This window comes from Daucus carota, chromosome 8 (assembly GCF_001625215.2).
Source record: "Daucus carota subsp. sativus chromosome 8, DH1 v3.0, whole genome shotgun sequence".
Classification (NCBI taxonomy): Eukaryota; Viridiplantae; Streptophyta; class Magnoliopsida; order Apiales; family Apiaceae; genus Daucus; species Daucus carota.
In genome coordinates, this window is record NC_030388.2 from 25,281,596 (window position 1) to 25,304,924 (window position 23,329).

Below are 23,329 nucleotides of genomic sequence, written 5' to 3' on the forward strand. Positions count from 1 at the left end.
TAACAAAATAAAGGTTTAGCTTATAAAATAAATATTACGCTATAGATCCCCGTGCAGGGCTTCTACATAGTTAAATATGCTTAACATTTCAATGATATGCAATCCAGCAAACTCCAGAATTGAAATATAAGAAAAGCCAAATGGCTTGATAAAGAATATCTGAAAATTTTAAGGAGCAATCCTTTGTGGGTCACGTGGAAAAAGTGATGTCTTGCGGATGTTGTTGAGGTTGCAGTACAGCATCACCACGCGCTCCAATCCCACTCCAAACCCTCCATGGGGAGGAGCGCCATACCTTGACGAGTGACAGATGACAAGTCAACAAATAACACATCTTATTCCAAAATATACAGAGCAGATAATACACAATCATAATTCAACCTTAGAAATTAGAATACATCATAGTGAATCTTAGAATACATATCGTTAATCCAAAGTTATCATCTTTGTACCATCAATTGACAGGGAGAACAAAATATTGTATACTTGGTTGAAGTGATAACAACTCATCTGTTATGCGGAAGCAAGGATTTACGACATTAGTTTGTATTTACCATTTCGCGCAGTTATTTGAGGAAAGATTATCTGTATCAACTTAAACAGCTTAACATATATACATGTATGTTAACAACTTGTGGACCCAATCGCTCGTTATCTTTCTAGCTTGGTAACCTGCCTTGTGTATAACTAAACACGTATACAGGATCAGAAGGAAAAATATTGCTAAATATTCCGAACTATTGTTCACTGAGAGCTTAGATTGTTAATGCTAGATGTTATTTTCATGATTAAATCATTACACTTCTTATAAAATGAATCAAGACTATCCAGAAAATCCAGTATTAACAGTCTAACTGCCAAATAAAGTGCCAAAACATTCCAATTAATAAAGTTTGAAACTAAAACTTTCCAGGTTACCACTTTGTGATTTCATGTTAAATCATAAATGTGCATGTGTATTCCCTATACCATAAACGTCTACTATTCCTTGGATATGATAATTAACCTGTGACATAATATTTTTAATAATTGCAGTTTTTTTACTCTTTTCTTATAACATTTACAGTCGAAATTCTACAGCATTAAGCCCAGGAACGGAAGTTCTACCAAGCCAAGTCAATTTTATTAAAACTTCATACACATTATTAAACAGCACAGAACCTACAATCATAAGACTTACAATTCGAATATGGTTTTGTCAATACCATAATTTAGCTATTTTGCTGTGACCTTAACATTGACGATTTGTACTAATATAACGCACGCAAAAAAAAAATTCAAAAAGTTCTAACAAGAACATACCTAAATGAATCAATATATGTTGATATTGTCTTGACATCTATCCCACAAGCTTTTGCACGTTCTTCTAAAAACTCAGGAACATGGACACGCTGAGCTCCTGATATTATTTCTTCTCCTGCAGATCAACATTGATTATAGTAATTATCGGAACTAAATACTTGCCCAAAGCCATCGAGAAAGTAATTGTCATAGTTTTGAACTCTGCAAACATGGCAAACTAACTTGGCAAAAACTTCGTGCATCTTGACTACTTTTGTCAACGGACTGATAATAAAATGTGTTCTAAAAATCGCCGAGTCAGCCGAGTACTCATTCCGAGTACTCGTTTTTAACCCCTCGTGCGATCCGAGTTCCGAATAATCGAGTTCAAAACCGATTTCTTAAAAAATGGGTCAAAACTCGGTTTGACTCTGAGTACTCGAGGTCAAATCCGAGTTTGACTTCTCAATTTTTTATTATTTTATTTGAAAATTATTTCAAAAGAGTCTAAACGTAAATTTATATATGTTTTGATCTTTTTTTGCAAAGTATTGACATAAATTAGAAAGTATATGTGTTTTATCATTAAAACTTGTGAATGATTATTATGTCAAAAATTATTAAACAAGTAACTTTTATTTGAACTTCATTATTTTAAGTATGTTAATAATATTATTAGATAGTTTTATTATTAATCAGTATATAATCATATATGTGAGAAAAAATTAATTTAAAAAATACCCGATTAGTTATCCGATAACTCATTCCGAGTTCTCTCCCGAGTTCCGGAGTACTCATTTTTCCGGAAGCAAACCGAGTTCCGATTTTTACAACCATTATTAATAATGCACATAACTTTTGTTCTAATTTGAAAGCACAGGAGCTTCTTAACATGGACTGGTAAGAAGGACAATAAATGCCTGCCAGGCAATATCCATAGCAAGAAACCACCCTGAATTGCTAATAATCATGTCGTGTCAGGCTATAGATTACTTGATATTTGTTAATAAATTTATTGTTCCGTATACTAACACGGCTAGGTGGTGTCAGGTAACTAAATGGTGATATGCATCTACTCTGTATGTTGCAAATATAATTCCTCCAGCTCCAAGGTCAAATGAACAATCCAAATATATATATATATATATATATATATATATATATATATATATCTCTGAGATGAGAAGAATTAAGCGATGAAGAAAGCAGAGAGGATACAAATATCTGTGATTGAAGATAAAGCATTTAGTCTCAGAGAAGACATATAAAGCACTTTTCCACACAGTTCTTTGTCAAATATTAACATATTTACACCAGACTTCTATCGATCAGGTGCTGAATTGACACCTATATAATTGTATAATAACTCTGCATGCCTCACCAGTAGTGACAATATAATATTGAAGCTCTAGTATTTCCTGGTGTATGTTTTCCCAAAAAAAATAGATGCTTCAAGAAACATGCTACATACATTAAATGTTCTTGCAATGCAAATGTACATAAAGGTACTCACACCAATATATCAAACAATCATCAGTCTTTCACCAGGATAAACATAAGCACATGAATTTCTATATAAACTTACCTCGAATGAAGACATCAAATGAATTGCTATATGCATTATCATCCGGGCAAGGCATAGTATAGAATGGTCGAACAGCTAATGGATAGCGGTGAAGTATATAGAACTGAGTTTTGTACCTGTCATGGGTAAAAACAATGTTCAATAGATTCAGATTTAATTATTTAAACAAGTTGAAAGGCCCAAACACAAGAACAGGAAATGCTAGTAAATTTCAGATACTTTTCAAAAACAAGCTGTCCAAGTCTTCTTTCAGCCTCTGTGTTAAGGTCACCAAGGGGATCAACTTCAACCCCTGCTTCCTGAGAAAAGATGTAACATAATAAATGCAGTGAGGCCATGACTCAAGATTCAATCTTTTTAATGTCATAAAACACAAAAATGATACTAACTTGGAATTTAGATGGATGTAAAACAGGGTAGGAAAGGTCAGTATGCACTTATTCTGATGTTGCCTTTTAGGGTCAATGTAATATTTGTGATGGAAAAAAAATGTAGCTAGTGACTTTATCTTGTGATTTCATCTTGGAGAGAATTGTTGGTAGATTCCACGAAGTACATTAATTGCGTTTTTCTAGCTACGCCTAGCAAAAAAAAATCATAACAAATTTCCAATTTGCACACTCTTTGAACTTCTATGAGCATTATAATGTACAATTACATTGACAGTTAGACCGCGGGGGGGGGGGGGGGGGGGGGGGGGGGGGGGGGGGGGGGGCTAAAAACGGGGTTTTACATACCACTAGTTATTCTACACAAAAATTTTACATATATTGAAAGGAGCAGATAGCATAGAGGGCACTTAAAGTAAAAAAACACGACTTATTCTTATTCTGTTTGATAGTTGTTGTAGTAGTTAAGTAAAAATGTAATCAGGTAGCAACAGATGCAAGTGAATTCACACATCAATTGTCTCCCTTTGGGTGGACTGTGGGATCATATATAGGTATCCTAGCATACCTTTAACATCTGAACCCCTTCTTGAAATGTGAGTCGGAGAGTTTTTGGCAAGTACTGCACAAAAAAGAACAAAGCAAAGCAGTAAGAGAGTAACTTTCGATCAAGAAAATAAACGTAAGTCCACTATATTATCTGCTGCACCTCCAGAATAAAACATTACGGTTAGTGTTTGCTTACCTGTTGTAAGAAAAATTAAGTTAATGCTTTAAATACAATTATCTAAAAATAAAAAATAGTTAATGCTTACCACTAAAGGCTCAAATGGGTATTGCTTCCCAACTGCTTCAAGCAATTTTTGGCAATTTTGTTTCAAATGGTCAAACATTGCAACAAAAAGCCGATCCACAATATCCATAACCTGCATATACCACAGCTCCTTAGTACAACTTCCTTTCTACTGTTACTAATGGTATGCATTTAACAACGTTATACCTCAGAATAGTGTTGCTTAATCTCCATCTCAACATCAAGTCCGGTAAACTCACATAAATGTCTGTGTGTGAAAGAGTCCTCGGCCCTAAAAACTGGACCAACTTCAAAAACACGCGCAAAATCACCACAGATTGACATTTGCTTGTGAAGCTGAGGTGACTGTGCCAAGCAAGCAGGTACCCCTCCTTTGTACTGTAACCTGAAAACTGCTGAGCCACCTTCACTAGAGCCTCCCATTAATTTTGGTGTATGGATACCAACAAAACCCTCATCCTCCAGAAAGTGCCGGAAAATCTGAAGAAAGTTATTTACCTATGTCATTCTTCCGATACAATAGAGGTAAAACATGTTTCAGGCCTAACAAAGACACCTTTAAGGGCAAAGGGCAACAGAGAAGCTCAAGTGCTTAAAAAAGGTATAAATGAAAAAATATGCTTTATGCTGTTTATCCATAATTTCGAATAATCTTGTCATAAAAATGCAAAAATCTTAGAAAGATGCTATTCATCAAAGTTTTGCTCATTTTTCACCCCTATACGTGTTCTCCTGGAATTCAGAAAAACAGAATAGAACTTTATGATTAAGAAGTGGAAAAAATTATGACCGCATTCATGTAGGTTTAAGGAATTGAATGAAGCAATAAATGGACATCTTGCGCAGATGTCAACAAAATCCATTTTTGAACTATAATATTCCTTCCACGCCAATACATTTGATGGTGCCTGGTACGCTGTGCTTGGTTAGATAGAATGGTACAAGGTACAACAGTATTAAAAAAGAAAAAAAAAATTCACGTGGATAAGAAGATTGAATTTGTGACTGTAAAATTTTATATAAGTATAATTTCTATGATGAGATATTGAAATTTGAGCAGCAGGTAGGAATGAGGATTCACTTGCAAACTGTTGAGACTGAGCTCTAGTTTAGATATGTAGTGGGGTAGAAGAGAATCACCATATATGTAGTTTTACTTTGATTACATTCTAATGTAGAACACAAACTGACAGGATATAACAGCCATACAACATACAACAATAGAAACCGAATTAATACCCCGAGAAAAGATCAATCTGCACACATATATACAAAGCCTCTAATAATATTCCAGCACAATATATATCTAGGAGACAAAAAAAGCCCAAGGCCCATAAAAATCTCCTAAATATTCACTTCCTTCCCCATCACATTCTCACCATATCTCCCTATATTACATTCAACCATAAAACAGCATAGGGTCGCTGCTAGTCACTATAACTAAGTTATCAAAATTGTAAGATGTTTAAAAGCTATTGTTCTGATAGACAATATTATGATGAAGGCAACTAAATCACTTCAAATTTAAATAGTGAAAATAACATATCAATAAATCATATACCATTAAAGATAATATGTTTCTAGTAATAAGAGATGCAACAAGACCTTTTCAACTTGGTACTGGATGCGAAAGATCCCTTGATTAGCAGGTGTGCGCAAATCAAGAACCCTGTTGTTCAAACGGGTATCCTGATTAACACGAACAAACTGTTCACCAGCCTGAAATTTCAAAAGACGAAAACATCAACAATACTGTATTATAGTCATGTTAGATCAATATCAAAAGCTGACTTCTATACAGGTACATGGTAGATAATTAAGATGAAACATAAATTGCACCTGTAAAGCCGCTTCAATTTCCGATTCACTTCTAGCTGCATCCTCAATATTTATAGGCAATGTTGGTAGAGCCTTGTTGACGCAATAAACCTTACTAACTTGAATTTCCACCTGCAATCAACAGTTTAACACATGTCAATATACATATGCACATCATAACAAATAACATGTCAATTATCAATGAGTATGAAAAAACAACCTGCTGAGTGGTGGCCTTAAGCGGAGAAGCCGGAACAGAGACAACTCCTTCGACATCGACAAACGACTCCTTATTCAAATTTGTGACAAACTTAACCATCTGTAGACTAACAACTTCCGGCTTCACCGTCAACACACACTGCACCGTGAACCCCTTCTCTCTCACAACCACAAACACCATCTTCTTTGACACGGCTCGAATACTATGGACCCTTCCCCTGATCAACACGCTCGACTCTTTCAAGCTTTCTCCAAGCGACCCGATCTCGGTCCATTGCTGAACGGCAATAGACTTGGATTGCAGCTCAATTAGTGGAATCTCGCCGTAATTGGAGGCGAGAGGGTCGGCTTCGTCGATGGAGACGGAGGAGACGCCGGCGGCGGCGGCGGATGCGGCGGCGAGTTCTTGCTTGCGGCGGAGACGCTCGGCTTTCGCGGCCTCCTTCTTGGAGGGCTTCTTGGTTTGGTCTTCTTGTGGGTCCATTTTGGGAGGTGGCTAGGGTTTTACACTAGGGCTTTGCGATTTGGGGGAGAAATGGAGATGATGATGATGGGAGACTTTGCTGCTTCGTGCTTACGGTATAAGCGAACATTGTATTGCAAAACAAAGAAAAATTAAATACTAAATTTATATTTTATATTTTACCTAAGTGAAAGATACTTTACATCATTGGATAAAAATAATTTTGTGATGATGCGATTTATATGATTTTATAATTAAAACTGGTAGGAAATATTTATTTTGGATTAAAAAAATTATAAACATGTGAAATAAAGAATTTGTTTTGGATTCAGAAAAGGAATTATAAACATGCAAGTAGATATCAGTTGCCTTATAGAATTAGAAGTTAATTTTGTTATAATCTAACGGTACTTATTTGTTCAATATACGATCCAACGGATTATAAGTTTTTGGACCATGCGACCAAATTATCTCCCTTACGCTTATTATATATAAGTAGATAATAATAAATGAAATGCTGAGATTAAACAATCTTTTATATTGATTTTAATCATGATAATATATTAAATTTAATTTTTATAAAAGTATAATTTTTATTAATAAATAAGAATATTTTAATTTCAAATAAATAAGAATATAATCCCCATGGAAGCTTTATAAAATAAGATTTTATTCATTTAAAAGTTGATAAATTAACACAATCATAATTTATAATTGTTTTAAATTTTTTAAAATTCTTGCTTTATAGAATTTGAATGTGCATTATTTATACGGGACCGATAAATTTTGTTAATTATAATATAATTATATATATAGATAATCACTTTAGTCTTTATGTTTATTAAAGTTATGAAATTGCTAATTTATTACTACATAGAGATTGTAAAATATAAAAGAAAGTGAAGTGTATCAAGTTCCATTATTTCTTCAAAACAGTAAATGATTCAATAACGAAAAAGCAGTGATAGCTTATCCTCTGTCGTCTCAGTCCTGGGTTCGACCCTGGCTCACCCCGATAATTTCGTAGAACAGATACTCATTTGTAAGGCTATAAGCCATATTTGTCAAAAAAAAAATAATCGAACCGAATAAATATAAAATGAATTAAAAAATAATCGAACCTAATAAATATGGGATTAAAAAATAATCAAGCCGAATAAATATAAAACGAATTATATTGCTGATAATATCATTAGAGTCATTTTGCATCTAACATTATTGGACCCTCCCAGACCCTTTTTAAGTTTAGATTTTCTGCGCCTCATGCTACAATATACTAGCAATACTAGAACCACATTGGAATTGTTCTTGCTTGTTACATGTTGGACACGGTTAAAAAACACAAACGACAAACCACGTTTTTCAGAACTTGAATCGTGCTGATTTTATAGTTCAATATCGGATCTTACTATGAAAAACCACCTAGCAACTGCAAGGGGAGGGATCTTTTAACTATAATAGTTTATGTGACAAACATTTAGCTATCATCAAATAAATAAAGCATTCCAACCAACGATTTCTGGTAGCTAAAATTATAAATATCATCTTCTAAATTACGATTCCTGTTAGCTAAAATTATAGATATCATCTTCTAAATTTGTTGATCTTCATCCCATTATCTATAATTGCCATGTCAACTTCACATCATCTCCCACCAAATTAAAATGTTAAAATACTAGAGCACGGTTGGATAGCCCAGTGGTTAAGGGCTTATCTTCTGTCGTCCCAGGTCTTGGGTTCGACCCTGTCGAGAATATCTTAGAACAGATACTCATTTGTAAGGCTATAAGCCATATTTGTCCAAAAAAAAATGTTAAAATACTACAACTATAATATATTAATATATGTTAAAGTCCTGCAAATAAAAATAAAATATAATACAGCCAATCATTATAGTTAACACCATTAGAATACACCACCTTAAAGGTTCAACAAATTTTACATAAACTGTTATTTTATATTATTTTAACTAACCATTGAATTACACCACTTTAAAAGTTCAACAAATTTTACATAACTATTATTTTATATTATTTTAACTAACCATTACAACTATTCCCGTTGGAGATGCTCTTGTACTTGCTTCGTAACACTCTAATGTTCAACATATGGAAGAAAGGATGATCACATACCCACATTTTCAATATCGATTTTCAATATGTGAAATTTATGCTGAGAGCTTGATATCTTGTTCACACTCACTATTGTTTAATGTTTCATCAGATTACATGTCATAATAAAAACACTTACTAACCACCTTTATTAAAAGTTCTAAACAGAGATAAAATCTTATTTGTGACCGTGTCACAGGGATATTTAAAAGAAAATCATTGTTTCTATTTGGCGTCCTTGGAGAGGAAATTCTTGGTGTCAACTTTACGAGCATTGCACACTTCATCACACGCGTCTCCTCTTTCAAAGACAGCAGCAGCCCCCATCCCAGTGCCTGTAAAATATACATAATTAATAACACATAAAGATGGCCGTATTCACTTGCATACATGGAGAGAGGGAGGGAGGGAGATACCTATGCACATGGATACAACACCAAATCGGCAGTCCCTACCACGGCGCTTCATCTCATGTAACAATGTTGCCACACAGCGGGCTCCTGTTTACTAAATATTAGTCTCGTGGAAATAAAAGAAGCAATCAGAACAACAAAGGAGGGTACAACTATAGTCACACGACTAAGGAATGAGTATCGCCAAAGATAATTTGTTTTCAGCTCCAATATCAGATAATACGAGAATCCTGGAGGAAACATAATGATGATAATAAATGGATCACTATGTGTATCCAAACTTCTTCCAGCCACTACTAGCATATGCAAGTTTGATTTTAGACTTCATTTTTTGTGCCTTTTCCAGCAACAGCTGAGATCACCATGTCCTCGGTGTCTTGTGTACATGGCTTGAATTATGTAGATACCTTTAAGAACTAATACTTCGAGGAATGAACTCAACCTTAACAGCACTATATACTAGGGCATTTCGAGAAGGTAAAAGTAGATTAAAATCATTTGACATAGCCTATAACTTTACAGATGGCAACACAGTAATCCATATTTTCATAATTTTAAAGGGTTGAATATTGTAATAAAGCTTGTAACTACTTGAAGAGATATTACAATGTATCACTTGCAGGAGAAAAATTTACCACTTGAAAGTCATAATAAAGTAACTAGACAAATGCAAAAGAGATAGCAGGTCAAGAACCTTTAAAGAAATTAATAATGAATCAAATTACAGTTATTCGCCCAAACAATAGAAAAGATTTCCCCAAAACATAGTAGACTCATAAAAATAGTACTGATGTAATATGGAAGCACATGAAAATCCTAATAAATATAGAAAAAAATTAACGTAGGTCTATATATCACATACCTGTTACTCCCAAAGGATGCCCTAGTGCCATGGCCCCTCCATTAACATTAATCTTAGCTGGATCCAGTTCCAATTTCTTCTGGCAATACACGTACTGAGATCCAAATGCCTACAGTATGGGAACAGAGATGATATTGCAGCACAATAATTAATTCATTTTATTAGAATCATCTTGATAGATAATATTATCTTACCTCGTTGATTTCAAAAAGATCAATATTATCAAGTTCCAGACCAGCAGATTTAACCGCGGCTGGAATTGCAACAGCTGGACCCACTCCCATGACTGCGGGATCTACCCCAACGGCAACAAAAGTCCTACAAGGCGTGAATAAATCAATAGCTGAGACCTAGTCAACTCTCGGTTCTCTTAATCACTAGGACATAATGACAAAATTGTCATAATGAATACATAGACGTCCAAGCCAAGGTTTCCGAAGTGACATTTTATTCTGGTTCCATTCAGAGGTCAAATCACTGGTCTACCACAATTGATTAAGTAGGAAATGCCTCTTAACTCAATTTCACCAAATTTTCGTGGTTACATTGTACTTCTCATCAAATACGCATGGATACAATCCAGCATAAGGATACCCAGTGTTAAACTTTTAATCAAAATTTATTTTCTATCCATGGAAAGATGTCGAAAATCAATATCATCATAGTGTGCTTAACACTGAAAATCCCTTCAAATATAAAGAACGCTTCTTTTTTAATTCAGAATGGAGATCTACAACTAAAAAGAAACAAAACAGTTAACAGTATATCACACAGAGACAGATTCACAAAATATCAATGAAATATGGGACATTGTAATCCATGTGCCTAAAGCTCTTAAATTTAGGCACTAAAAGACATTGCCGATGCAGAACAATATTAGAAAATTTTCTAGACAAAAGACTACTCCAAATTCTAATCTAAAATATACTAATAATAATAAATTAATATATGACACCTACAGTAGATCCTTTCATACAGATTATCCAAATCCCAATCCGAATGCAACTTAAATCAACAAATATATGAAGATGGCATCTTCTATAGGAAAGAGTTGTATTAATAACACTTTAATTTAACATAATGATATAATCAACATCAAGAAGTCTTCGTTATCCTTTATTTCATTGTTCACTTGTTTTTACTTCTGTAGGGACTTCATTGTCTGAAATGGGCTTCAAAGGAAGATTCAACGGGTGAAGTAAAACGTATATCGGAAACGCAGGATATATGGAAGCTTCAAGCGATTAAATGAAAAAGAATCCATACATAACTTAGGTTTTAACATATGTTTTTGAAGTTACCCAAGGTGGTAGTCTTTGCATAATCCCTATACATATTTAATCTGCAAGATACTCTTGCATTTAATTTTCTGCAGCACCGATTCTAAATAGATAGTAAATCATAAAAGCGGACATATGTAGTACCATTTTTATCTTTAATGTATTATGACCAGTGTTACAGAAATCGGGAATCGGACCTAATCGGCTGAGCTACCGATTCACGGATTAATCGGAAATCGGAGATTAATCGGAAGGATTAATCGGAGTGAAAATATTAAAATATTTAGTTATTATTATATTAGCTATTTAGTAACTATTATATTTGTTATATTCATAAACTCTATAATTATTCATATTTAAGTAAAATAGTATTTTAATTTTAATAATTTATTATATATACTTCGATTAAGAAATATATATAAGGATTAATCGGATTTCAAAGATCGAATCGGTGGCCGACCTTGCAGGGGATTAATCGGGGATTTTTAGAACAGTTATTATGACCAAAAAAGGAGGAACATACCTAACGACACCAAGTACTGACTCGTTAATTCAAACTAACCGGGAAAATCTTGTAGCCAAAGAAAACATCTAAGTTTTAATTTCATAAAGAACTCAAACTAGGAGAAACATACCTGAATACACCAAGAATTGGTAATCCTTTCTGCATCGCAACACTCCTCTTCATTAGAAGAACCGCTGCAGCAGCATCACTAACTTGGCTAGAATTTCCTATAAAAATATATATGATGATTAGTGTGGTAGAAAAAAATCTTTTTCAAATACAAGTGAAGTACATGATGCACAAATACCAGCAGTTGTTGTCCCATCTTTCTTAAATGAAGGCCTCAGTTTCCCGAGATCTGCTACATTTGTGTTTGCCCGGATTCCGTCATCCGCAGTGATTGTAACTGGTGTTTCATCTCCAGTTTTTGGGTCCACGATCTTTTATAGCAGAATATTTAGTAAGAGTTAGAAATGTGTATACCATAAGTACTACATAATTGGAGGAATTACAATAGGAGGCTCACCTTGGTGTGCACAGGTACTATCTCATCCTTGAATTTTCCTGAAGCTGCAGCAGCAGCAGCCTTCTTGTGCGAGTCAACCTGTAAAGAGCACACAAAAAAGTTAAGATACAATAACTAACAATCAAACATTAAACTGCTAGACACTGGCACTAACCGCAGCCTGATCCTGCTCCAACCTTGTTATGCCATAACGACTTGCAACATTTTCTGAAGTGATACCCATGGGAAGAAGACAATTTTGGGCATGTTCCACGCTCTTGACCTAGTAAAATTTGGGAACAACATATCAGTGAATTCTGTGTTTTATAATGACACACCCAAGCTCAAAGACATGGACACACACACACACACACAGAGAGAGAGAGAGAGAGAGAGAGGATATAATACTCTTGGATTGACTGTTCCATCCCAGCCCATGGAGTTTGCTGTCATGGATTCCAATCCAGCACCGATCCCTATTAATATAAGAAAATACAGAATTCAAGTATGAAAGATTAAATTATAGGGAGTTGCCAAGATAACTAAGAAATACAAAAGAAAATGTCACCATACCAATGTCATAAAATCCAGCTCTGATAGCTGCAGCAACATCAGCTACTGCTTGAAGACCCGATGAACATTGTCTATTAACTGTTCTAACAGGCACGGTTTCTGCACAACACCCAATTATTATGATAAGCAGTATTATTTTCTAGTCAGTGTAAGAACTAGTTGCTTCAGCATGCAAGTAATTATGTACCAGGGAATCCAGCATAAAAAGCCGCCATTTTGCATTCAGCGGCTCTTTGGGAGCCGGGTGCCAGAACTGTGCCCACAACAATGTCCGCAATTTCACTCGGGTCTACATTTGTCTTATCTATTACTGCCTGTATATGTCTCATGACAAGAATATAGTATTAAACATTGTTTACTGCTTCATATGCATTTTAACAAATTTTATAGACATATAATGACCTTTAGTGCTGGTGCCAGCAAATCATCAGCATAAGTATCCTTAAATCCACCCCTCTTTGCCTTACAAATTGCAGTTCGCTGTGCACTGCATCGTCAAACACAGCCCACAATTTCACATCCATAAATCAATTGTTTAACATAGCAAAACAGAGAACCAACACCATTAGAGATTAACTTACGCTACTATAACCACATCATCCCCAAAAACAGAAGTCCTGTGGTAGGCCGAACTGTCCCCAGCCAAACAGGCAGACGCCTAATGTCACCGCATTAAGAAACAGAATTCATCAAAAGAAAGATAATACATATCTAAATAACAGTCTTGAGGCCTCATAAGTCATAAGTCAACCGTACGAACTCAAAAAATCGCAAACCAAATATAGCTTATCCATCGTAAAAACCCACAACACTGAACCTACAAAATCTCACTTCATACCACAATTCAAGCCCTTGCAATCTAATTCAATTACTTAAACCAACAACTTTAATCATCAAAACTACACACTGACACAATTTTTATGCCTGCTTCACACATATCTCTGCAAATCATTCATTTAACAATCCAGTATTCTATACTACTACAATAAATTAATTACTAAGTAATCAATTCTAGTTGATCATCACGTGGTCGACACAAATTCAACAAAGGCGGGCGCGAGAGAAAACATTAGATCAGTGCAAAATTCATATCACGAAGATTATAATCATCAACAAAACAAATAAATTAAATAACGATCAAGTAATAATTGTATAATAAACGATCGAGATTTGAAGAGAGAGAGAGAGAGAGAGAGACATACAGAGAGAGAAGCGTCGAGGTTTTCGAGTGAAGAAGCTGAAGAAGACGGACGAAGATGCTCCAGCAAGACTCTCTGTCTCTCTATGGCTTTCTCCATCTCTCTAGTTTAGAATTGGTACTACGTTGTATGTTGATCTTTTTGAGTTGTGTAATGAAACGGAAGAAACAGCAAGATGTCTGAAGCTTCTATATATATACGCACAAGCGTGTAGTTGTGGGATTCATGTGTGTGAAAATAGTCTAGGAGTCTAGGATAGATGGAAATAAGAAAATATTGGGAAACGTGATGGAGTGACGTCGTTTTGTTATCCAGATACAGGCCAAATTGTACTCCAAATTATCCCCTTTTTTAATTTGTTTTCCTGCTGGATTTAGAAATTTGTTCATTTTATACTTTTTCGAATATGCCAGGAGAAAATACTCTTTATCAATTTGTTGTAGTTTCTCTGAGATAAATAAAGGACGTCAGCGACAACGCATATCCTATCTTCTGGATTATTGAAACAAGAATCCGGGGCAGCGATGGAGAGGTGATTGCCTAGAGATGCGTGCAAGTTAATGCTGCTACTCTTTCAAGAAAGTAACCGTAACACAAAAAGAAAACCTTGCTGTGGAATTTGACCACATATTTGAAAATCAATGAGAATCATACTAGGGTTATTCCCTCTGCTCGGATATATTAGTTGTTGACATTTTCACACACTTTTAAAAATTTTGATCGTATATTTAAAATTATTATTCTTAAATTTTTTTTTAATGAATAAAAGTGTATGAATATTTTTATTCACGAAAAAAAAATTAAAATTAATAATTTTATGTGTGCGGTCAAAACTCTTAAAAATGCGTGCAAAAAAGTCAAATGACTATTAAATCCAAACGGAGGTAGTATATCTGTTACGGGTTCTATTACGATGAAAATAATTAAAATATAAATTAATTACAAGTCAATGTGATTATGTAAATCGAGAAAGTTTTCAGATTCAAAATAGATCCCGAATGAGCGTAGACGAGTCTAGCTGGGACGTAGTAGGGTCAGTTGAGATGGAACAAAGTTTTGACCTTTAGGACTGTTTAGAGTCTGTTCAAGACTTATTCGCAGTGTTCTAAAAAGCGCATTAAGCGGCCGTCTAAGCGGGCGCTTAAGCGGAATCGGAGGGTAAAACGCTTCGATTTTACATTAAGCGGGAGATTAAGCGTTTTTTAACATTAAGCGGCCTGTTAAGCGGATTAAGCGGACATTAAGCGGATTAAGTGGTCAGAATGATTTTGACTTGCTAATTTTTTATATATAAATACAAATATTTTTTTATAAATATTATGAAAATTATAATAAAAAATTAAAAATATCTTTTTTATCAAAAACATTTTATGTTTAAATTCTTATTACTTAATTATTTTATAATTTTAATTATATATATAATATTATTATATATAAAATTTTAAATATATATTATTAATCCGCTTAATCACCCGTTTAAAATTCCGCTTAAGCGTCCGCTTATCCGCTTAAGCGCTACAAGGTCACCTCACCGCTTAGGACCGATTTGCGCTTTTTACAACACTGCTTATTCGAAGTCTTGGCGCGTCTCTAACAGGCCTCAGAAGGATTAAGTGGGGGATGGTTGGGTCTAATGAGCGATGTAGAGACGGATGATGTCGTTTAGGTTGGTTCCACTATTTTAGTTTGTATTTAGGCAATTATCTATCTAGTATTATATATTACAGTTTGTCTAATATGTGCCCATGAGTATATGCTAAGTGCTACATATTATGCATAGTTGGTTTTTAATAATGGATAAAAAAGAAGATAGTGAACTAAAATTAGTGTGAAAATGAATGAAAACTGGGAAAATGATAAGACCTATTAACTATTTTGATAAGTTTTGAAATGTAAAGAATTGAATAGAACATCTAAAAAAAAATTGTAAAGAAATAGTTGGGAATTTAAGAAAAATCATGGACAAAAATTTAAAGAAAAATGACAATACAATTACATCCACAATCTTATTGAACATAAAATAACAAAATCGCCCTGCCCCATTTTCAATTGCTCATCCTGTTTAACATTAGAATATTGTATTGACAACTCCATGTTTGATTATTTGACCATTTAAACATAATTCAGGCTATTCAGCTTTAACCTTGTTTTGTGGTGCCAAAATTAAGAAAAAGAACATCGGAATTAGATTGTGAGGATAAGGGAGATATGCGAAAAGGATGTGTGGTACATGTAAATGATGAGAACATTACAATGAATCAGGTCAAGTCTTTTGATACTTTGATTTATGTAAGACGTCGTTCTAAATCCTGCAAGAGTAAATAAGATTTTTGTTATTGGGAGGGAGGTGAGAATTCATTTCAAAAAAAACAAGTCATTTCAGTTTGAGATGCGTAGAAGCGATGGTGGTGGAGTTCAATGGCGACGCATTGGTTTGGTACTGGTGGGAACACCGCTGGAGACTGATTCATAGATGAGATGATATAAAGAGTTTGATTTTGCTGCAATCTAGGCCTCTCCACTCAGGTACATTATGCGAACAATGGTGGACAATTAAGCAAACAAATACACTAGTAGAGTTTCGACACAGTTTTACCGAGTTTGTGGCATTTGTAGAACACATTCTGGATGTATAGGTAGAGCCATTCGATATGCTCTTGAATATAGCATAAGAGTATTATGATATAACATGATACTCTACAACATAAGACTAGAACATTAGATGTATAGGTATAGGCAGAGCAATGTGAGGTTTGCCTTTTTAAAAGTACATTGATAGTACAGAAAATGTATTTCATGCACAGAAATAACAAACGTTTGCCTTTAGTTAAAGGGTTTGTCCAGTGTGTGCCCATGAGCACACATTATACACTAAATTTGATGATTTTGGTAGATTTTAATGCACACATTATACACTAAATTTGATGATTTTGGTAGATTTTAATTGGTGGACTTGATGTAAATGCAGGGGTCATCCTTATCTATAATTAGGTGACCAATAAAAATGCACCAAACTCATAAGAGTTAGTGCTTATTGTGTGCCATGGGCATACTATTAGAAAAACCGTTAAGGGGTCGTTTGGTTCATGGAGTGGCATGGGGTTGGAACGAGGAATCGGGTTAAGGTGGTATGAGAATGAGGTATCATTCTTGATATCATGTGTTTGGTTGAGTGATGGAATGAATAATATATTGAATTTAAATATTTTTAAATTATTATTTTTTATTGATGAAAAATAATTTTATAATTTTATTTTATCCAATTTTGAGTTGTTGATTTAATTTTGTGTCAAGCATTTGATGTAATTGTATATAAAATAAAAATAATTTTGATTCCTCATACCCATGTTCCATACCCACCTCTCCCCTAAGGTATCAAAAACTCATATCTTGGGGGTTTGAGGTATGGGTTTGGACGAATAAATTTTCCAACCAAACATCAGGTATGGGTTTGGAATGAACCAAACCCATACCTGATACCTGAAAACGCTGAACCAAACGACCCCTAAATATATTAGCAACACGAGACAAAATCTAGACGAGATGTCACACATGCATAACAAACATTAAAATATTAATATCAACTCAAAAACAGCAGAGCACAAGATCAGGAACAATGGATAATAAAAGTACCATGAATCCTTAGCAGAAAATTAAATAAAAGTAAAAATCAAGATGGAGTAATTTCCATCTCAGCCATAATGCAAACTTGCCTTTATGGGGTTCCAAATATGATACACTCAATGATGGGAACAGAAATATAATATGTGCACCAACACAAATCTCTGTCCTTTACATAAATACCTAGAAATATCAACCATTCACCTATATGAATCTGGACGTTTGGGCTTGCTCTGAACAATAGCGTCGATTTTGTTCATAATCTCAGGTGTAAGCAACGGAATAACATTGATTGCTTTCATATTCTCCTCGACCTACATTGTGGATTTAAAGGGTTTTTAGCACAGGCATTGCACTAAAAATATATATATATATATATATATATATATATATATATATATATATATATATATATATATATATATATATATATGAATTATAAGAAGCTATCCAGTAAGAAAGGTGCATCTATGATCCAACACCCTGAGTCCTTAGACGACCATGACGGGGAATCTATCTAAAGAAGAAATCCTTATAAACTGAAATCCAATATGACGTTATGAATAACCTAGGATGAGCAGGAAACAGTAGAGTAAGCTCATTTCAACTTGAATCATCTTGTCTGTTTATGTATTACAATTAGTTTGACAATATGAATATCCTAGGATGAGCAGGAAAACAATAGAGTAAGCTCATTTTAACTTGAATCATCACTTATCTGTTTATTTATTACAATTAGTTTACAAATATTTGGAGTCTGTTTATTCATCCATCAGAATATGCTAAAGAATTGCACACTTCACTTAAAAGATTGTTTTACTCTTTAAATTCAAATGTCTAGGTTTTACTCACTATATTTCAATTGCATAATCCGAAATGAAAATTTGGGTTCTACTCACAGTAAATATAAAGCAATACCTAATAAGGCTCTAGATCTATACAAAAATATTTTCTGCTTAATTTGACAAAGCCAATGTAGTTGGTAATACATGGGGGTCAGAAGTTACAAACTCTCTAATATAATTATACCGGTATGATGATTAGTGCATGTTGATACAATTTTCTATATGACCTTGCAAAAAGTTGGGGGATTACATTTTACACCTTAACCTGCCAACTCTATTCTTGACAACTTCAAATAATTTCGACTTGAATGTGATATAGCAATTTGGTACTAATATATTTGACAATGAGTAACCTGTATAAGAAAGAAAATACAGTAGAATCTAAACAAGGCATGCTATATCCTAGAGCCAACAGATATAACCAACTACAGCACTCAGCCAAACATACTACCAAGAAAGTACCAAAAGAATAAATACAATAACTACTCAACCAAAAAATTCTGAAAATTTTATCCAAAAATAGACAAATAAGAGAGATCTGAACTGACCTGATGAACCTTGGTCGCACCAGTGATAACTGATGAAACATTTGGATTTGCAGCACACCAAGCGATTGCAAGCTGAGCTAATGGGACTCCCAAGTCCTTAGCAATTGGTTCTAGTCCTCTTACTTTATTAAGGACATCATCCACCAATGTTCTATTTGCAAGATTCTACAAGGCGGGAGAACATAACTTTATTCTCTTTAATATAAAGGTTATATAACAGCACTGCTGAATTTTTTTAAAGTTGATAAATTAATATACAGGTATGTAGATGATAATCATTCAGCGAAAGAACATGATTAACTTGACTATATTACAGATTTCACATGTCTTTTCTGGTATCAGGTATGGATTTTGTTCATTCCAAACTCATACCTGGTGTTTGGTTGAATTTTTTTTCTTGAAACCTATACCTCAAACCCAAAACGCATGAGATTTTCATACCCAAGGGGGAGGTGCGTATGAAACATAAGTTTGAGGAATCAGATTTTATTTCTTTTATTTTTTTCTTTATTTATATCAGTACATGAAAATTATTAATACAAGACATAAAAATATAATTAAAGACAATTTTAAATTAATTTCAATTAATCACTCATAAATATTTTTAATCAACCATATTCATTCCAACGTTCAACCAAACATATGATATCAGAAATAATACCTCAACCCCATACCACGTTAACCCGATTCCTGATTTCAACTCCATACCACCTCTTGAACCAAATGGACTTACATCTTTAAAATATGGGATTCGGGTGAAGTGTCGCATGTGTAAATAGGCAATATAATAGAAGAAAGTTTTACTGATAAATGTTTTGCTTGTATAAGTATAGCGAATCCAGAGAATAACATTGGAATGATTTTTTATGGAAGATTACAGTAGAATTATCTAAAGTAAAGTAAACGGCCTTAATAAGGTGCAAAATGAATGATACTTTTTCAACATTGCAAAATACTGTACTACTTATTCAATAACAAAACTTTTATAAATCGATTACCTTATAGTTTTCCAGTGCAAATCTGCTGTTTTCTGGAACTTTTCCACTGTTGTATTTTCCGGTTAGAACTCCTGAGGCTAGTGGACTCCATGTAGTAAGACCAAGGCCATAGTTGGTGTACAAAGGGAGGAACTCAACTTCAACCTGCAGTTCAAGAAGAAAGCATAGATTAATAGTTTAAACCAGGCCATTAATGAACATGTAAAAGCATTTGTTTGAAAGTAAAGATGACTGTTTAAAAGCACAAACCAATTTACAAGAATATGACAAGATATATACATTTTTGAACTAAAGGCAAGTCTAGGAAATGCTATATATCCAAATAATAGTCAGAGGATGACGGTTAAAGGGGATTTAAATTTACTATTGCATAGCTGCCCACATCTACGTGTGTCTTAGTAGTTTTGCATATAAAATGTAAGCCTTCACATTGACCTGCTACTCATCTCATATCCACCATGGCGAAAAAGGCACTAAAATCATCTCAAAGAATCGTAATAAAAAAACTGGCACTTTTTATATAGGCAATAAATAAGCCAAAAATATCACGACACAACTAGAATGTGTAGACTATTGCGTACAACTCTCATGTTGCAAAGTTTGGGCTTATTATTTTCCTTTCATACGAATGAAACTAAGTAGATATAATCTAAAAATAACATCATTATACACTTTATCTGGGTAGGCTCAACAATGCGTGACACATCCAAGTGCTGACTCGATTATGGACATAATTACCTACACAAAACCAACGAATGACACAACAGGAGTTGATTAACCAAAATACAAATCATATGACCTCAGATAACTCTTTTCATTTACATTTATCGATTGATCTTACCAATACAAGTAATCAACACTTAGATGAACCCATAACCCAAATCCCAAATTGCCACTCATAGATCTCAGGATCTACTATAGCAAGAAAAAAACTATACCAGTGCACAACCAAATTTTTCATCAAATTCAAATTCACAACATGAATTTAAACAAATACAGCCATAAAAAAAATCTAAACAAGACACGCGAAAAAGAACTCTGCATACATTATTGGATATGCTCCAAAACTAAAGTAGTTTTATTTATTCACATTTCAAATATAAAACATATCCAACAGTGATCACCAATCAAAATTTATATATTCGCGTCTCATGACAAATCCAAAAAGAGAGCTACATCTAATTCCAACAAACCATAGTAGACAATTGAGCAAATAATCTCAGCAAACAAATATTAGGAAGGAAAAAAATACATATTATTTTCCTTCATAAGCATAAAACAAAGTTTATAAAACCTAAAACTATCATTCTACACTAGATGTGAGTAGGCTAGGCAAAGTGCGACACAGCTAATTAGCCAAGTGCTGACATGAATATGGGCACAATTACCTACACATAACCAAAGAATGACACAACAAGAGTTGATTAACCCAAATACCAAATCACATCACCCCAAATAACTCTTGTTTCCCTTCCACTTATCGATTAATCTTTTACCAAGTAATCGACACTAAATAAATACAACCCAAATCCGAAATTGCCACTCATAGATCCAATCATATCCTATATCAAGAAAAAACTATACCACTGCAGAACCAAACTTTCTCCATCACAAATTCAAATTCACATCATCAAAACACAAATAAAACATAAAGGATGATGATTATACCTTATGCCTAGACAAGAGATTATACTCAGGCTGTTCCACCACAGGCCCAATAAGCCCAAACTTCTCCGCCACACCCCAAGCCTCAGTAATCTGCTGTGCAGACCACTCACTCGTCCCCCAATAAAAGGCCCACCCTTTATTAATCACATAATTCATCGCCCTCACCGTCTCCTCAATCGGCGTACTCGTATCCGGCCTATGACAATAAATCAAATCAACATAACTCATCTCCAGCCTCTTCAAACACCCTTGAACACCCTCGATCACATGCTTTCTCGACAGCCCTTTATCGTTCGGGCCCGGGCCGCCCCAGAAGATCTTGGTGGCGATGACGATGTCGGATCTCTTCCAGCCCAGTTCCTTAATCGCCTGGCCCATGATTTCCTCGGCCCGGCCGTTGGCGTAGACCTCGGCATTGTCGAAGAAGTTGACGCCGTGGTCACGGCAGCACTGGAGGAGGGCCTTGGCGTCTTTGACGTCCAGCTGGTTGCCGAAGCTGACCCAGGCGCCGTAGGAGAGCTGGGAGACTTTGAGGCCGGAGCGGCCCAGATTCTTGTATTGCATTTGGGGTGACTTTGACATTTGTGATTTCAGATTTGGGGGTTGTGTCATGTGGTGGCACTTGTGTTGGGTGTGTACTTTCTCTCAGAATATTGATACAGAAAGGGACTTGTAGTTAAAGATAGTGGTGAGGTGTATGAGATTCGGATGTTTTTATAAGTTGGGCCCTTTCAAATCAGGAGGCGTTTTGTATAAAATGACTCACTTCCATATTTATTTATTATATTAAAAAATGATAAAATTTTAAATTACAAAATCTTATCCCAAAAAGGAGATTTAAAAAAAATATCTTAAATATGATCAAATAAAGATGGGTGTATTAGATTGGGATTTTAAAGCATTTTTTTCATTCATGAAATCCGAGGGTATTCGATTGGGATTGTTTGAAATCCATTAAAATCTTGAGGTATTCAACTAGAATTTTAAATTATACTACAAAATCTGGTGATATTCAATTGGAACTTTAAATTATGTTTTAAGATCCGTTGGTATTCGATTGAGATTATTTAAAATTCATTAATATCTGATGGTATTCAAATGCTGATGGATTTTTTTGGATTTCATAAAATGATGGATTTTGTGGCTTTTTTCAGTATATTTTAAGTTTCATGAAATCTCACCAAATTCAATGGGATTTTGAAGTATTGTGCTTAAATCCTATCAACTCTATGACATTTTATCAAGAATCCGCACAAAATCAAAATTACATGCAATCCATTAAAATTCATCAACTAAAAACAATTCATTAATATCTCAATCGAATACACTCCGAAAGTGTTCGATAAAGCAACTTGAATAGCGGCTTGAGCCACCCAATCACAACTCCTTCGTCTTTTTCTGCTAATCAAAATATCATAACCCCTGCTTAACTTGCCAGGCATGTCTGACGGATCAACGAAACGAGAAAAATGGTATATAGTCCGATCGATGATGGATACAATAATACTAAAATTCAATGTTACGAAGTTATGATTCGACAAAAAATCTCATATCATTCATTGTCAGATGAATTTACGATAAAGATAAGTCTCATGTTTCAAAAATCATGGATAAAAATACTATTTACATATT

The 23,329-nt window shown here is 34.3% G+C and overlaps 3 protein-coding genes across 3 annotated transcripts; all 3 read right to left on the reverse strand.

Moving 5' to 3' along the window:
* LOC108199513 (aspartate--tRNA ligase 2, cytoplasmic) lies at nt 1-6,707 on the reverse strand. The gene is made up of 10 exons (XM_017367350.2): nt 6,108-6,707; nt 5,909-6,019; nt 5,675-5,788; nt 4,256-4,549; nt 4,071-4,181; nt 3,824-3,877; nt 3,086-3,165; nt 2,867-2,982; nt 1,303-1,417; nt 1-295 (listed from the first exon to the last, which is right to left on the reverse strand). Exons 1-10 carry the CDS (start codon nt 6,588-6,590, stop codon nt 169-171), a joined length of 1,605 nt encoding a protein of 534 aa, XP_017222839.1. The 5' UTR covers nt 6,591-6,707; the 3' UTR covers nt 1-168.
* Nucleotides 6,708-8,678: 1,971 nt separating this feature from the next.
* On the reverse strand, nt 8,679-14,256 carry LOC108199687 (3-ketoacyl-CoA thiolase 2, peroxisomal). Its single transcript, XM_017367623.2, has 14 exons — nt 14,021-14,256; nt 13,400-13,476; nt 13,221-13,305; nt 13,006-13,132; nt 12,819-12,917; nt 12,654-12,721; nt 12,421-12,528; nt 12,267-12,344; nt 12,048-12,180; nt 11,871-11,967; nt 10,150-10,273; nt 9,956-10,064; nt 9,097-9,180; nt 8,679-9,015 (listed from the first exon to the last, which is right to left on the reverse strand). Exons 1-14 carry the CDS (start codon nt 14,114-14,116, stop codon nt 8,906-8,908), a joined length of 1,395 nt encoding a protein of 464 aa, XP_017223112.1. The 5' UTR covers nt 14,117-14,256; the 3' UTR covers nt 8,679-8,905.
* Nucleotides 14,257-17,624: 3,368 nt separating this feature from the next.
* LOC108197354 (probable voltage-gated potassium channel subunit beta) lies at nt 17,625-22,384 on the reverse strand. The gene is made up of 4 exons (XM_017364941.2): nt 21,698-22,384; nt 20,030-20,173; nt 19,032-19,196; nt 17,625-17,952 (listed from the first exon to the last, which is right to left on the reverse strand). The coding sequence occupies exons 1-4, from the start codon at nt 22,307-22,309 to the stop codon at nt 17,839-17,841; spliced, it is 1,035 nt and encodes a 344-aa protein (XP_017220430.1). The 5' UTR covers nt 22,310-22,384; the 3' UTR covers nt 17,625-17,838.
* Nucleotides 22,385-23,329: the final 945 nt, after the last annotated feature.